The sequence below is a fragment of the Salvelinus namaycush genome, chromosome 29 (genome assembly GCF_016432855.1).
Source record: "Salvelinus namaycush isolate Seneca chromosome 29, SaNama_1.0, whole genome shotgun sequence".
Taxonomy (NCBI): Eukaryota; Metazoa; Chordata; class Actinopteri; order Salmoniformes; family Salmonidae; genus Salvelinus; species Salvelinus namaycush.
The window spans coordinates 16,697,991-16,711,479 of record NC_052335.1 but is presented as its reverse complement, the minus strand read 5'-3'; the positions used below and the strand labels follow the sequence as shown (position 1 = coordinate 16,711,479).

At 43.0% G+C, this 13,489-nt stretch overlaps 1 protein-coding gene across 1 annotated transcript in view; it reads left to right on the top strand.

Annotated features, from left to right (window-relative positions):
* The first annotated feature begins 427 nt into the window (after positions 1 to 427).
* The window catches only part of LOC120024572 (patched domain-containing protein 1-like), a 33,575-nt gene continuing 20,513 nt past the window's right edge, over positions 428 to 13,489 (top strand). Inside the window, exons 1-2 of the mRNA XM_038968857.1 lie at positions 428 to 976; positions 3,394 to 3,874. Coding sequence (XP_038824785.1) covers positions 428 to 976; positions 3,394 to 3,874 — 1,030 coding nt within the window. The remainder of the gene's footprint in view (positions 977 to 3,393; positions 3,875 to 13,489) is intronic.

Below are 13,489 nucleotides of genomic sequence, written 5' to 3'. Positions count from 1 at the left end.
TTTCACGACTCTCATATGGCTATTGTGTGTGCTTCTACAATAAACCACCATCAGCATTACCCCGTCTTCCCCCTTAATCCCAGCACATGGTTACAGTCAAGTAGCCTACATAAATCAGGCGCCACCGATAGTGTAGTTAGAACTAGGAACACATGCACATCAGACGGCCGCGGCTTGCTGCTATTGCAGCAGGAGCAATAGGAATAGTCACTGGTCCGCGGTTAGTAAAGGAGGGGAATGGCTTGAAATGAAACAAAAAAAGCAGAGATGATAAGTATATGACAGTTCTTGTTGCAAATTGCTGCAGTGCTCTTTTTATAGGTGTAGTGTATTCTCATTCGGATTGACTAAACTGGGCAACCGAGCCTCATGTCACATGTGCTTCATAGGAAGAAGCTGGGCATCTGCAAGCTGGATCTGGAGGAGGATGCTGCGGCAAATGATACACAGAGGGCTCAAAGCTTCGTTCTACTGGCTGGGCTTATTTGTTAGTAGGCATCCGGTTTTTTTCCTCACCGTTCCCGCAGTCTTAACCATCATTTTCGGATCTACCGTACTGAGCCGATTCAAGCCCGAAACGGACATCGAGATACTGGTTGCCCCGACACACAGTTTTGCTAAAGTAGAGCGGAGTCTTGCGAACAGTCTTTTCCCCATCGACCAGTCAAAAAACAAGCTGTATTCCGACCTGCATACCCCCGGCAGATACGGGAGACTGATTCTGCTTGCCAAATCTGGAGGAAATATACTGGAGCTAGCCGACCAGGTCCTGCAGGTTCACAAGCAGGTGCAGGATTTGCGGGTTAATTACAAGGGATTCAATTACACTTTCGCTCATCTCTGTGTCCTGAGCCATCGGGATAAGCGATGCCTCTTGGATGATATAATTACGATATTCGAAGATATCCGCTTAGCCATTCTATCGAATCACACTTTTTCAAAGGTGCTCGTGACCTATCCAAATACAACATTAAAGGTAAGACGGCGAGGATTTTGTTTTATAACACGATAGTCTACAATGTTTCCGCCGGCCGCGGGCATCAATTACCGATTTGAGTATCGTATGTGGTGGCAGTTACCCTTAAAGAGAACATGACCGACGTGCTTTGCTACCCCAAACTCCGAATGACCTGGATTAGCAGTGGGACAATGTATCTGCAATGAGACCATAACCTACTGTCTGAAGCCTGCATTCATTTTTTCAATGAGCAGTGGTTGTATTCGCTCAGCCTATTATGTAGACTGCGGATGTCTTCATATATCAGGCAGGCAAGGCAAGGAAATACTCAGAATGGACTGAACAGCCAATGTAGGCTAGTTGTTAGCGGCAGGTTGTGAATTGGCTGCATGGCCCTGCACTGCTCCAATATAGAGGGAATGTGTCCCTTCTTATTTTGATGCAGTGCAGTTCTCCCTCTCCTGCACATATAGAATGGCATTGCTGATCGACTAGTATGGAGCCTGCATCCTCTTGTCCCCTGTAAGATGTTGCTATGCCTCCTAAGTGTGTGCTGTGGTGCAGCCCTCTGCAGATGTATAGCAAGGCTGTTAGGCTACCTCTGCTCATCTCATTTTAGACAGTAGGCTATAAATTAGGTTAATGTTTTAATCAGATGTTACACAATTACAACAGGTAGCCTAATTTTACAACAGGTGACCAGATCTGTTGATAATACCATGACACATTGAGCACATGTGATGAATGAGTGTGGAAAGTAGAATATTGAGTATGATCTGCCTTGAGGAAGACTCACTATAGTGGGTGACATGGCTCGTTACTGAGTTGAAAACTGTTCTGTACTAAATTAGGTCTATGCTTCACAGAGTATCTTAAATCGCAAGGCACAAATCTAGCTAGTGTTGTATATCCTCCAATAAGAGAATCTCAGGTGGGAGGTTTGCTAATCCTCCTGCACCAGGCCTAGCTGTGAGTAATGCACTGGGCCTGCTCTTTTCATTCAACCTGGGCTGTCCCTAAATCACTTCTAGATTGCACATCCTACCACTGTTCATTACTCTACATCCAAGGCCACTGTCTTCACTCACTGATTGTAGGCAGTTGCCTTATTCCCTATGGCTCTGGCCCTTGTGCGCCCCTTGACACCAACCCCCAAGTTCCCGCTTTAAGGTTAGAATAAACTGACCTTTTCCACCCCTCTTGGCAGATACTTCTACAGCGCCATTCAGTCGCCGTGTTGTGTCGCCTGCATCATTGATATTCCCCGTCTGTCTGTGCAGATTGTCTTGACATGTTTTTTGCTCTTCATTCAGTGCTTTGATGTCAGCTGGTGGCATTATTCATTTGTTTACTAGTCTGATGCTAACCCAAGCCACAGCACTGCACTACTAATGTTAAATCCCTGGATGGTATGTCAGAATTTCATGGCTTCTGCTTGTATGAGGAGTCCTTGTGGTGTAGGGTTGATACTATGAATGTTCAGGCCCAGTGTTACTGAATATTCCATTTACATGATAATGGTAGGGAATAAATGGCAATGATATCATGCAATTCCCTATTGTGCTGACAGTGCAAGTGATATTTAATTACTATACCCCATGGAATCCCTCACTTGCTGACGTTACAATTGTACAATCAACATAAACAATTGCATTGAAGAGATTCAGGATTGGCTGTACAGTACAGTAGGCTACAGTACAATAGCTGCAAACATAGATCAAATCAGGCCAGCTAGGGCCCTTGTCTGAAATGAACAAACAATGCTTTATTACATTTGCATCGTTTCACTATTGGCTGACAAGTTAGCTGTTCATCCACTTGTCCAAGAGATCCATCTTCTTTGGAGGGCAGTCAAGTGGTGTCATATATCTCATCTCCACATATCAGTCACTGGGAGAATTATTGTCACTGCATCGCTATACTAGTGGAGCTCCGATCTAATAGGACACCTACAATATGCCCGTCTAAAAACAACTAGGCAGCCAGTGATTGGTTTAATGCATTTTTTATTCAACAGTGTTTAAGTAATCATACAGTACAGTGCATGTCGTCTGATTCTTTAGTCGCCGTAGTAATGGGACATTCTCAAGCATGAATCCAAGATACACAGTTCAACTTACTATAGTAGAAACAATGGGAATAGTTTGCCATACCAAGCAATAGTAAATGGGTGCTAAGTATGATATAGTATTTATCTTAACGTAAAATGTATCAAATATGGGAATTCATGCATATTGTAATGTTTGATTGGTGGGTCAGTGTTCAAATCATTTACAAGATTTAACCATAATCCACAATGAACTACAAATTACAACTGTTGCTAATATCAGGTAACAGAAACCAAACAGCATATCTCCCGCTTCGCTCTGTAGGGACTTGAGATCCGTCTCTCAGTGTGTCTGATAGTAACCTGTCTGCTGTGCTCCCTCCCCCAGGATGGCCGTGTGTCCTTCATCGGCCACCAGCTGGGTGGAGTGGCCTTCTCGCCCAACAGCCGAGACCAGCAGGTGAAGTTTGCCCGGGCCATCCAGATCACCTACTACCTTCGCAACCATGGCCCCGTGGTGCAGGACGTTATCGCAGAGAAGTGGGAGAATGCCTTCTGCACCCTCATCACACGCCTGTCCACGCTCAGCGAGGACCTGCACATCCAGTCTCTCACCTCCTTCAGCCTGTGGAGGGACTTCCACCAGACGGGAGTGCTGGCTAAAGGGGAGGTGCTGGTCAGCCTAGTGCTCCTTCTGCTGGCGGCCACCATCTCCAGCTCAATGAGGGACTGCCTGAGGGGAAAGCCCTTCCTGGGTCTGCTGGGTGTGCTCACAATAGCCATCGCCAACGTGACCTCCGCTGGCATCTTCTTCATCTCCGACGGGAAGTTTAACTCCACGCTGCTGGGGATCCCATTCTTCTCCATGGGTGAGTGTGGAGCTGCTTAGCCTTATCAGCGGAGGCCATGTTGCCTATTGGGGAGGGGATTAGGGTAATTGACTGGTGTGTGCTTCCTCAAAGAGGGGCGCCCTGTGCTACGCTGATTGTTTTCGGTTTGTTCGGCAGTGTGTTGTAAATTTGCAAGTGTTTGTGTGCTTGCATATGTGTGTGTCTTACAGCACATCCTTCAGGACAGCACAACAATGCTTTATATTTCTCAAATAATCAGAAAGCTTCTCATGGACACCATCTTCAGCTCCTAGCACTCGTACAATTACTGCTATCATCCTCAGAGTTTCATCAGCACTTCATCAGCACTTAAGCATTCAATCATCAATCACGTTTTAATCAATATTCTTATCATTTTTGGCCAACACACAAAATACATACCTAGGGAAGCATGCCATGGGAGAAGGGGAACGGTACCAGCGGTTACGAACAACCTTGCCATAAACATACTCACAATCCATTGTCATCACTTTGGTTTAGGCCACAGTCGCCACACCCGTCCTCCCAAGGAACCCCAGCCTGCACATACTGTAGTAGGGGGATCCCCTGAATGAAATAGACAACCATTTATAACCGTGCTACGCCCTTAATTACAACGAGGCAAACCTGGCACTTGCAGAGAGGAAAATACGTTCAAGAACAACAAATCTCAACAGTTCAAACCCGTTACATCTACAAACATCACTATCATAATTGTCCCATTGTCGGTGGAGGGTATAAACGTTTCCCAGCAGAGTTGTCCTCTAATTTCTACTCAAACTGTTCTAAGCCACAGTATCACGAGGAGATCTCCTGTGTACGTGGCTTCTGCCTTATAACCTATTTTCCCAGTCTGAAAGGTTCAGAGGTCAATCAAGCCCTGTAGGCTGAGACTACTCTAGTTTGAAGTAAATAAAGTTTAAGTAAGAAGCAGGAACAGGAGGCAAAGGCATCTTGGTGACCTCGGTTGTGTCTCATCAGGGAAGGAGAGAGAGTCAGGGAGGAATGGAGGAGGACGGACATAGGCAGGGAGGAACTTAAATACATGTGACAGGTCCTCCGAGACGACAGATGTCCACCACCCACCTCCTGGGATGACACTATAGTGTAAAGACTGTACTTGAGTCCATCCTGTAGTTATCCTCAAAATGAATAACATAATTATCACCAGACTCAAAGTCCAAAATTATATTTTAATTCTGTAATATTAAATCTGACAAATTGTACTTGAACCAATTTCACTTTCTTAGAGAAAATCAGACCTCAACCATTCAACAATACTTTTTGGACTAGGATAAAACCTACAGGTTGGCAGTTCTCAACACGTCAGTGGACAACCGTAAGATGAGACAGCCGGACAGAGTCTTAACACAGTGCACCTTTTCATGTCTTCCCCCAACTATGTATATCTGGGATGTCATCTTAGTGAAGCCAATTACTGTAGCGCTGAGCTTGCCAGTTCTCCTCTCCCTGGGTAGCTGGAGGAAAACAGGGAGGGGGCTTTGTACCAGGACTAATGAAACATACATGACAGACACATTGGCAGGGCACTGCCTGCCATTCTATCTCTGCTCCAAATGAGCTGTGGATATCGACCTCACCTACTGTATGCTGTACCTCACCCACACTATTTACTCTACTGCACTGTAAATGAGTACCTACTTTCTGCAGTTCTTTTAATGATTCCTCTGTGTTGGAAAATATGGAATTCTATATCCCAGAAAGAGTTGACTCACAATCCTAGAACATAAATCATATCAAGAATGTTTTTTTTAATGGAGCAAATTTAAATATGTTGACGCTGTGTGTATGCTAAACAGAATGGTTCTGCAGGCAGGCAGGCAGGCACAGTGGCCTTTGTGGGAGTTGCACTCCATTTCAATGGAATTTCTCCCGTTTCATGACTACTGACCACCCTGGAAAAACTGGGCCTTAGTAAATGCCTATACCAAGTACTTGTATTTGGTGCTGTTACGGTGACTGTATTACCGCCACACCGGCAGTCACAAGTCATGACCACAGTCAAATTCCACGTGACTGTTTAGTCATGGTAACTAGGCTTCTTCAAGCTCTGATACTGCTGATGGTCATTCGTAGCCAACCAAACTTTAAATTGCCGGGTACTCAGCACTCCATTGTCCCTCTAATCACTCTGATAGCAATGCAAATGTTTTCGAAAATCAATTCAAACACTTCATGAGAGCTCATGTTGTTCAACATTTCTATAGGCTATGCAATTGCGTGAGAAAACAGTGATGGCCTCTAAAAAGAGGATCCCATCAGCTTGTATAGGCTAGGCCTACTGTATTTATTTATCAACTTTCCTAATATTAAGCATATTGCTTTGCTTTACAACAGGAGTATAGCCTACCTGGCTGGCATGAAAATGAACCAAGGGAAAAGGTCCTCCATTTAGCTATTTAAGTGCATAGACATATTTTTTTCCAATTCCCCTGTTCCGAGACAGGTGCATGAGAATGGTCCATTCTAAATCAAACTAATTTCACACATACAGTATATTATTGTGAGGACAGACGCTGGGAGACGATGGTGACAGATGTGCGTAATGATGGGCCGCCTGGTGCCCTCGAGCGCCAGAGAAAGGGAGCAGGAGCAGGCGTGACAGTACCCCCCCCCCTCACGCGGCGTCCCACCTGGGCGAGCCTGACGGGCTGGTTGAGGCGTGGGAGCCGGACAAGCCAGCTGAAATGTGGAAGCCCAAAGAGCCGGCTGAGGCCTGACGAACCGGCTGAGGCGTGGGAGCCCGACGAGACGGCTGAGGCATCACATGGGATGGGAGCCTGATGAGCCGACTGAGGCGTGGGAGCCCGAAGAGCCGGCTGAGGTATGACATGGGATGGGAGCCTGCCAAGCCAACCGAGGCAAGAAAAACTCGAGCCAGCTAAGGCATGGAAGCCCAACAAGCCAGCTGAGGCACCCCCGGTTCCTACGGCAAAAATTCTTACATTTCGAGCCTAGTTAGTTTAGCTATGGAAAAAGCCAGGAACCTTCCCGCTAGCCATGATTGGCAGAGATAATGGATAGTCTGGACATGCTGGGAGATAAGTTTGGATTAGTCTGCCATGTAACATGCTTCTGTCTATAACGTGAGCTGTTCGGTATGTGTTGACAGTCCTTTCTACCGTGATGTTTTTGAAAGATATAACATAGCCATCGAGATCTATAAAAGTTGTGCTACTTTTCTCAACATTGATACCTTGAATTTAGCAGGCGCTGTCGACAGATCAGTTTGAAAAATTGAACGGGCTACTTTCTGCCCACACCACCGTCAGTGTGAACCGGAGTGACTTGTCACAATGCTGGCAAAAGAAGATGAACTGTAGCTACAAACAAAACTACAAACAAAACTGAGTTAAATGGTTCCAGTCTGCCGTGAAGCGTTCATCCCTTTATACGGGTGAGAGTCTGCAGTAGCTACATTTTCAGATATATGTTTTTAATTTTGTCAGAAAGTCGTTATTATTGCAAGTCAAAGCATACTGTTAGCTAGCAAACGTTAGCTTGCTGGCTAGCTAGCCAACGTTACATGTATGATCTGTGCAGTAATATTATTTGGATCAGAAATCCATTTGCATTGCTAGTTATAGCCTAATGTTAGCTAGATGTGGCTTGGGGGTGGTTATAGAATTTCCTTCACATTAACCATCAATTTAGACAAGTGTGTTGGATAAGCGTCATCTAATAATTATAAAATATTTTTATCTCTACACTTTCTTTTTTGATATTGCTACTATGCAAGTAAGCACTTCACTGTACCATTTACACCTTCTGTATCCTGTGCATGTGATAAATAAACTTAGATTTGATTTGATATAGGGTGTGTTTACCACATGACCTCACATGTGAATCCTTAAAGAGATGGCTGGGGCCAATGCTTAAGAAGGTGTGAACGATTCTGAATGGGTGTAGACAAAGAGCTCTCCAGTAGGTGTACCAAAACATTCAAGGGCCATTTTCTTAAGTGGTGTTACGAGTTTATCAACTTTCAAAGCAGAATTACTTTCCCATTGTTCCTCAACTGCAGTGTATGATATACAATTTTCTAGCTCTGAGTCTCTACTTTTATCCATTGTAAAAAACACAACTTCAAATTTTGCTACATAAGACCAAATCGAGGCTTTCGGTCACAAATGTAGATGTTCCAAAAGTCTGCATCAGTGGCTTGTAGGCTATGCATGGAAGCCAGGAGATGCTAAACATGTTTATGTTAATTAACGGTCAATTACTGTGAGACCGGCAGTTATTTGCTTGACAATCACCAGCTGACAATTTCATGACCGCCACAGCCCCCCTCGTATCTCATTCCCATCTTCATTTTGAAAGTGCTCCCCTGCACACGCCATGCTTCCTCTCCATAGTCCACAGTCAGATCAATCACAGTTACTAGTTCTCTACAGGAGGTCCTTTCTGATTTACAGTGTTTTGCATTTTCCTTTCTGGGCAACACCATTCTGGAGGCATTGATTTTATCCCGCAGGCTAAGATGAATAGTGACACTGGACACGGCTGTTCACACAACGTGGTGAACAGGGCTCCTCTGGGACCCAGCCGGCCGCTGATGGACTGGAACAACTGACGATACATTCATAAATATTATTGTCATGAACGTAGGATGATTATTATGTTGTGACAACTTCATAGCCGTTGGGATTATTGCCGTAGGGAATAATATATTCTTTAGGCCTTGATTAACAAGAACCAATTAATTGTGCTCAGATGAGTGTCCCGGGAACAGATGTCCAATCAGAGATAGTGAAACAGTTATGAGAAACATTCTGAGAGAACCCCATGGTGAATAACTTCAGGATGAGGGGATGGTCATTTATTTAAGCAATGTATGTCAATGCAGACAGTTGATTGACATATAGTCAAGTTAGAATCATTTTAATTTTCGAGTAGCGATACGGAAGATATGTTTTGTTGGAAAAAGCCAGTCCACCAGGACCAATGAGAATGGAGAAGAAAGCAGTGGGAAATGCTATAGCTAATGTGTTTGGTTCCTAATGATCACACTGATTAATTACCATGAGTGAAAGTGGGATTTACAGAGAAGAGGGAATAACACTGTCGCATGTCTGGTTGAGGATTGATTTTTATTAGTGTGGTGGTTATTATCATTCATGATCAAAAGGTCCATGGAATTAATGAATAGATGTCCCATATCAATACACCACTAAAGAGAGCCACCACATTTACTCATTCCACATAAACACATTAATTCCTAAGAGCAGTCGAAGCAATAGAATAATGTAGGTTTATAGGCAGCTATTTCACTTCTTGGGCTAATTTGTCAGTGCTGTTGCATCAAAGACAAGTCATTCGTATTAAGTGCTGTGCTACTGCTGCCACCAACTTTGAGTCAGTCGCCTCATCCAGGATGAGTGTGAAACAAACAGACACTTGGTGGGTGTATCGTGCTAGTATAGACAGTCCAGATAGCTCTTCCTCAGTACGTCAGCTCATCCTCAGTACGTCAGCTCATTGATCCAACTCATTACTGTTACAGGCCTTAGACTGGGGATGACCGTGTGCTCCATGTACACACAAATGGACCTATTGCCTCGAGGACACACACAGAGAGACACAGACACACACACACATACCAGTCGTGACCCATCTTTCAGGGCATGTGGGGCAGAGATTTAAAAAACATTTTTTTTTACCTATTGGTAGATGGGTAAACATAATAGACATCTAATATCCATTTGAGCATGGTGAAGTTATACATTATACTTTGGATGGTGTATCAATACACCCAGTCACCACAAAGATACAAGCGTCCTTCGTAACTCAGTTGCCGGGATTTCACCATGAGGCCAAATGGGACTTTAAAACAGTTATAGAGTTTAATGGTTATGATAGGAGAAAAGTGAGGATGGAACAACATTGTAGTTACTCCACAATACTAATCTAATTGACAGAGTGAAAAGGAGGAAGCCTGTACAGAATAAAACATTTTAAAACATCCTAGTGGAAAACTTGGTTCAGTCTGCTTTCCACCAGACACTTGGCGATTAATTCACCTTTCAGCAGGACAATAACCTAAAACACAAGGCCAAATCTACACTGGAGTTGTTTACCAAGAAGACAGTGAATGTTCCTGAGTGGCCGAATTACAGTTTTGACTTAAATCTACTTGAAAATCTATGGCAAGACCTGAAAATGGTTGCCTAGCAATGATCAACAACCAATTGGACAGAGCAAAGAAAGAGTTTGGAAAATAATAATGGGCAAATGTTGCACAATCCAGGTGTAGAAAGCTCTTAGAGACTTACCCAGAAAGACTCACAGCTGTAATCACTGTCAATGTAACGGTTTTCGTCGTCTGAAGAAGAGTAGTCGGACCAAAGCGCAGCGTGGTAAGTGTTCATGTTTTTTATTTACACTGAACACTAAACAAAATAACAAGAGAATAAATGAAACCGAAACAGTCCTGTAAGGTACTAAACAGAAAATAACTACCCACAAAAACCATGTGGGAAAAAGCTACCTAAGTATGGTTCCCAATCAGAGACAACGATAGACAGCTGTCCCTGATTGAGAACCATACCCGGCCAAAACAAAGAAATACAAAACATAGAAAAAAGAACATAGAATGCACACCCAAATCACACCCTGACCAAACCAAAATAGAGACATAAAAAGCTCTCTACGGTCAGGGCGTGACAGTCAAAGGGGCTTTTTCAAAGTATTGACTCAGGGTTGTGAATACTAATGTAAATTCTAAAAACATGTTTTCACTTTGTCATTGTTGGTTGTTTTACATGTACATTTTAGAAATTTAGCAGATGCTCTTATCCATAGTGACTTACAGTTACTGCATTCACAGTTAAGATAGCTATGTGGGACAACCACACATCACAGTCATAGTAAGTACATTTTTCATCAATAAAGTAGCTATCAGCAAAGTCAGAGCTAGAAGAGGGGAGGGGGGGTCCTAGCTTCAGGGGGAAGTTGGTTCCACAATTGGGGTGTCAGGACAGAGAAGAGTTTGGAGTGTGTTGAGCGGAGCTGTCTTCCGCTAGGGGTGGGAGGGCCAACAGACCGGAGGTGGCAGAACGGAGTGGGGTGTAGGGTTTGAGCATAGCCTGGGAGGGGCGGTTCCTCTTGCTGCTCCGTAGGCAAGTACCATGGTCTTGTTGTGGATGCAAGCTTTGACTGGATGCCAGTGGAGTGTGTGGAGGAGCAGGGTGACATGGGAGAACTTGAGAAGGTTAAACACCAGGCAGGCTTCAACATTCTGGATAAATTGCAGGGGTTTGATGGCACAAGTGGGGAGCCCAGCCAACGGCGTGTTTCAGTAGTCCAGATAGGAGATGACAAGTGCCTTGGATTAGGCCATCATTGTAAATCAGACTTGCCTAGTTAAATAAAAGTTACATTTTTTAATTACATTTAAATATCTAACAAGTAATATCTAACAATTTCACAACATATACCAAATACACACAAATCTCAGTAAAGGAATGGAATCAACTGGTTGATGGACTGTGAATAATGGTATGTCTATCTCCCAGGAAATTACAAAAAAAAGCTCATACTAGAAGATCTCATGTCAAGTGTTATTGAAGTGTTTTAGTTGCAGGTTCACCTGCCTCATTTAAAGCCTATTATTTTAGGGTTTTGCTATATGCCACCAAGTGCTAACACTTATCACTCATCCAACTAGAGTGCATACCAATACTTTTGGATCTTTGACATCCACTTGTATTGAACATATCTTCACTAATGCTGCAGAGCTTAGCTACAAAGCAATATCAGTTCCTATTGGCTGTAGTGACCATAACATTGTGGCAATAACAAGGAAAGCCAAAGTGCCAAAGATTGGGCCTAAAGTCATTTATAAGAGTTCATATGAAATGTTTTCTCATGACTCTTTTGTTGAAGATGTAATTTTTTTTAATGTTGTTCTGATGTGTATGAGGAAGTGAATCCAGATGCAGCACTGGAAATATTTGTACAATTATTCATGACAATTGTTGCCAAGTATGCGCCTGTTAAGAAATTAACTGTGAGAACAGTTAGAGCCCTCTTGATTGATGATAAATATAAAAATGGTACGGTTCAAAGAAATTATGCAAACAAGTCAGGCTGCTCAGTTGATTGGTTGACATATTGTTGACTTGCTCACTAAATTGGATAAATTACATTCCCAAACCAAGATACATGTCATAAAACAATGGAAAAAGACTTTGGAGCAGGGTTTCCGTTATGAAAATGTGGCGGGACATTTGACCGGCAGCATTTAAATTTACCAGACATTTGAGAAATGTACCGGACCCATATGCATTGGGTGCGTAACCTGATTAGGGCGTTCACCCACGGTGCTCAGAATGACAGAAATCACATTTAGATGGTGGTAATTAATCTTAGCAGAACATTCAAGTCGAAGAGGCAATGATGTGTGCTTTTACCGCGCACTTTTCCTCATCCAAGAAGACGACAGCAAAATCACTAGCCTATGCATAGGCGGAGCGTGAGTTTCACGTTTGAGGAAGCACATTTTCACCATAAAAATCCTCCTTTATAATAAAGCATTCCATGCATGACATTTTCAGATTTATGTAAAATAGCCTACTATTCGTAATGTGATGAGTAGATTGGATAGTCATCATTTAGGATAGTAATACAACTCAATCCTTGTTCGCAGAAAGACCGTTCAATGCATGGCTGAGTATAGTGTAGAGGCTGGGATATAGGCAATATCAGATCTGTTTATTCTTTCTTAGCACTGGAAAAACACATTTCATGCAATTTTACTGCACTTTATATGACTGGAGACATTAGCAGAATCTTTTTTAACACAACAAATTACAGGGTAGCCTACTCTCCTGACATTGACAAACAGATCAATAAAAACGACATTGTCCATATAATAGGGCTATGAGAAGGGGAGACACGAATAGAATATGATGTCCATCTAAACTGGAAAAGGAAATGATTGTCCAAAAACAAACGTTTAAGTGGCACTGACCCAACAATGACAAAGTGAATATGCGTGGTGCGCACTCACTGGGGACATGGCCGATGAGCTCGGTTGGTACCAATAAGATAGGCCATATGCCTAGTGTTGTTCACTCAATTAAGGTGAGCATTTTGATAACTAAAAGACAGATTAGAGTCTTTTCATTGTCTTCTCTTATTTTTCATTGTCTTCTCTTATTTTGAAATATTGCAAAATACCTGGGCCTCTCTACTTTTCACTGACAGTAGCAACTCAACACTAATCTCTTTGGTATTTGCTTCATGCAGCCTTTCCTTCTGACTGTAGGCAATGTGATTTAAAACAATGCCATTTTTTAAGGCTAGGGGAAGCTAACGATCCTCTGTGGCCAAATCATGCTTTAGTAGCCTATTTTGAATGATTGTATTTATTTATGTATAGCCAGGAGTAGGCTAATTAGGCTATATAATTTTGGCAATTGAATTTCCTTAGGGAAAGCTTAGCTTCCCCTAGCTTTATAGACGCGACGTCTATGAGCCTATGTCAATCTGCTATACCCCATAGTAGAAAAGTTGACCTATTTTATTGGTCAGCTTTTCGAGAAAGAAATATCCCAAACAGTACAATAGATCCCAAATTCATACAACCAG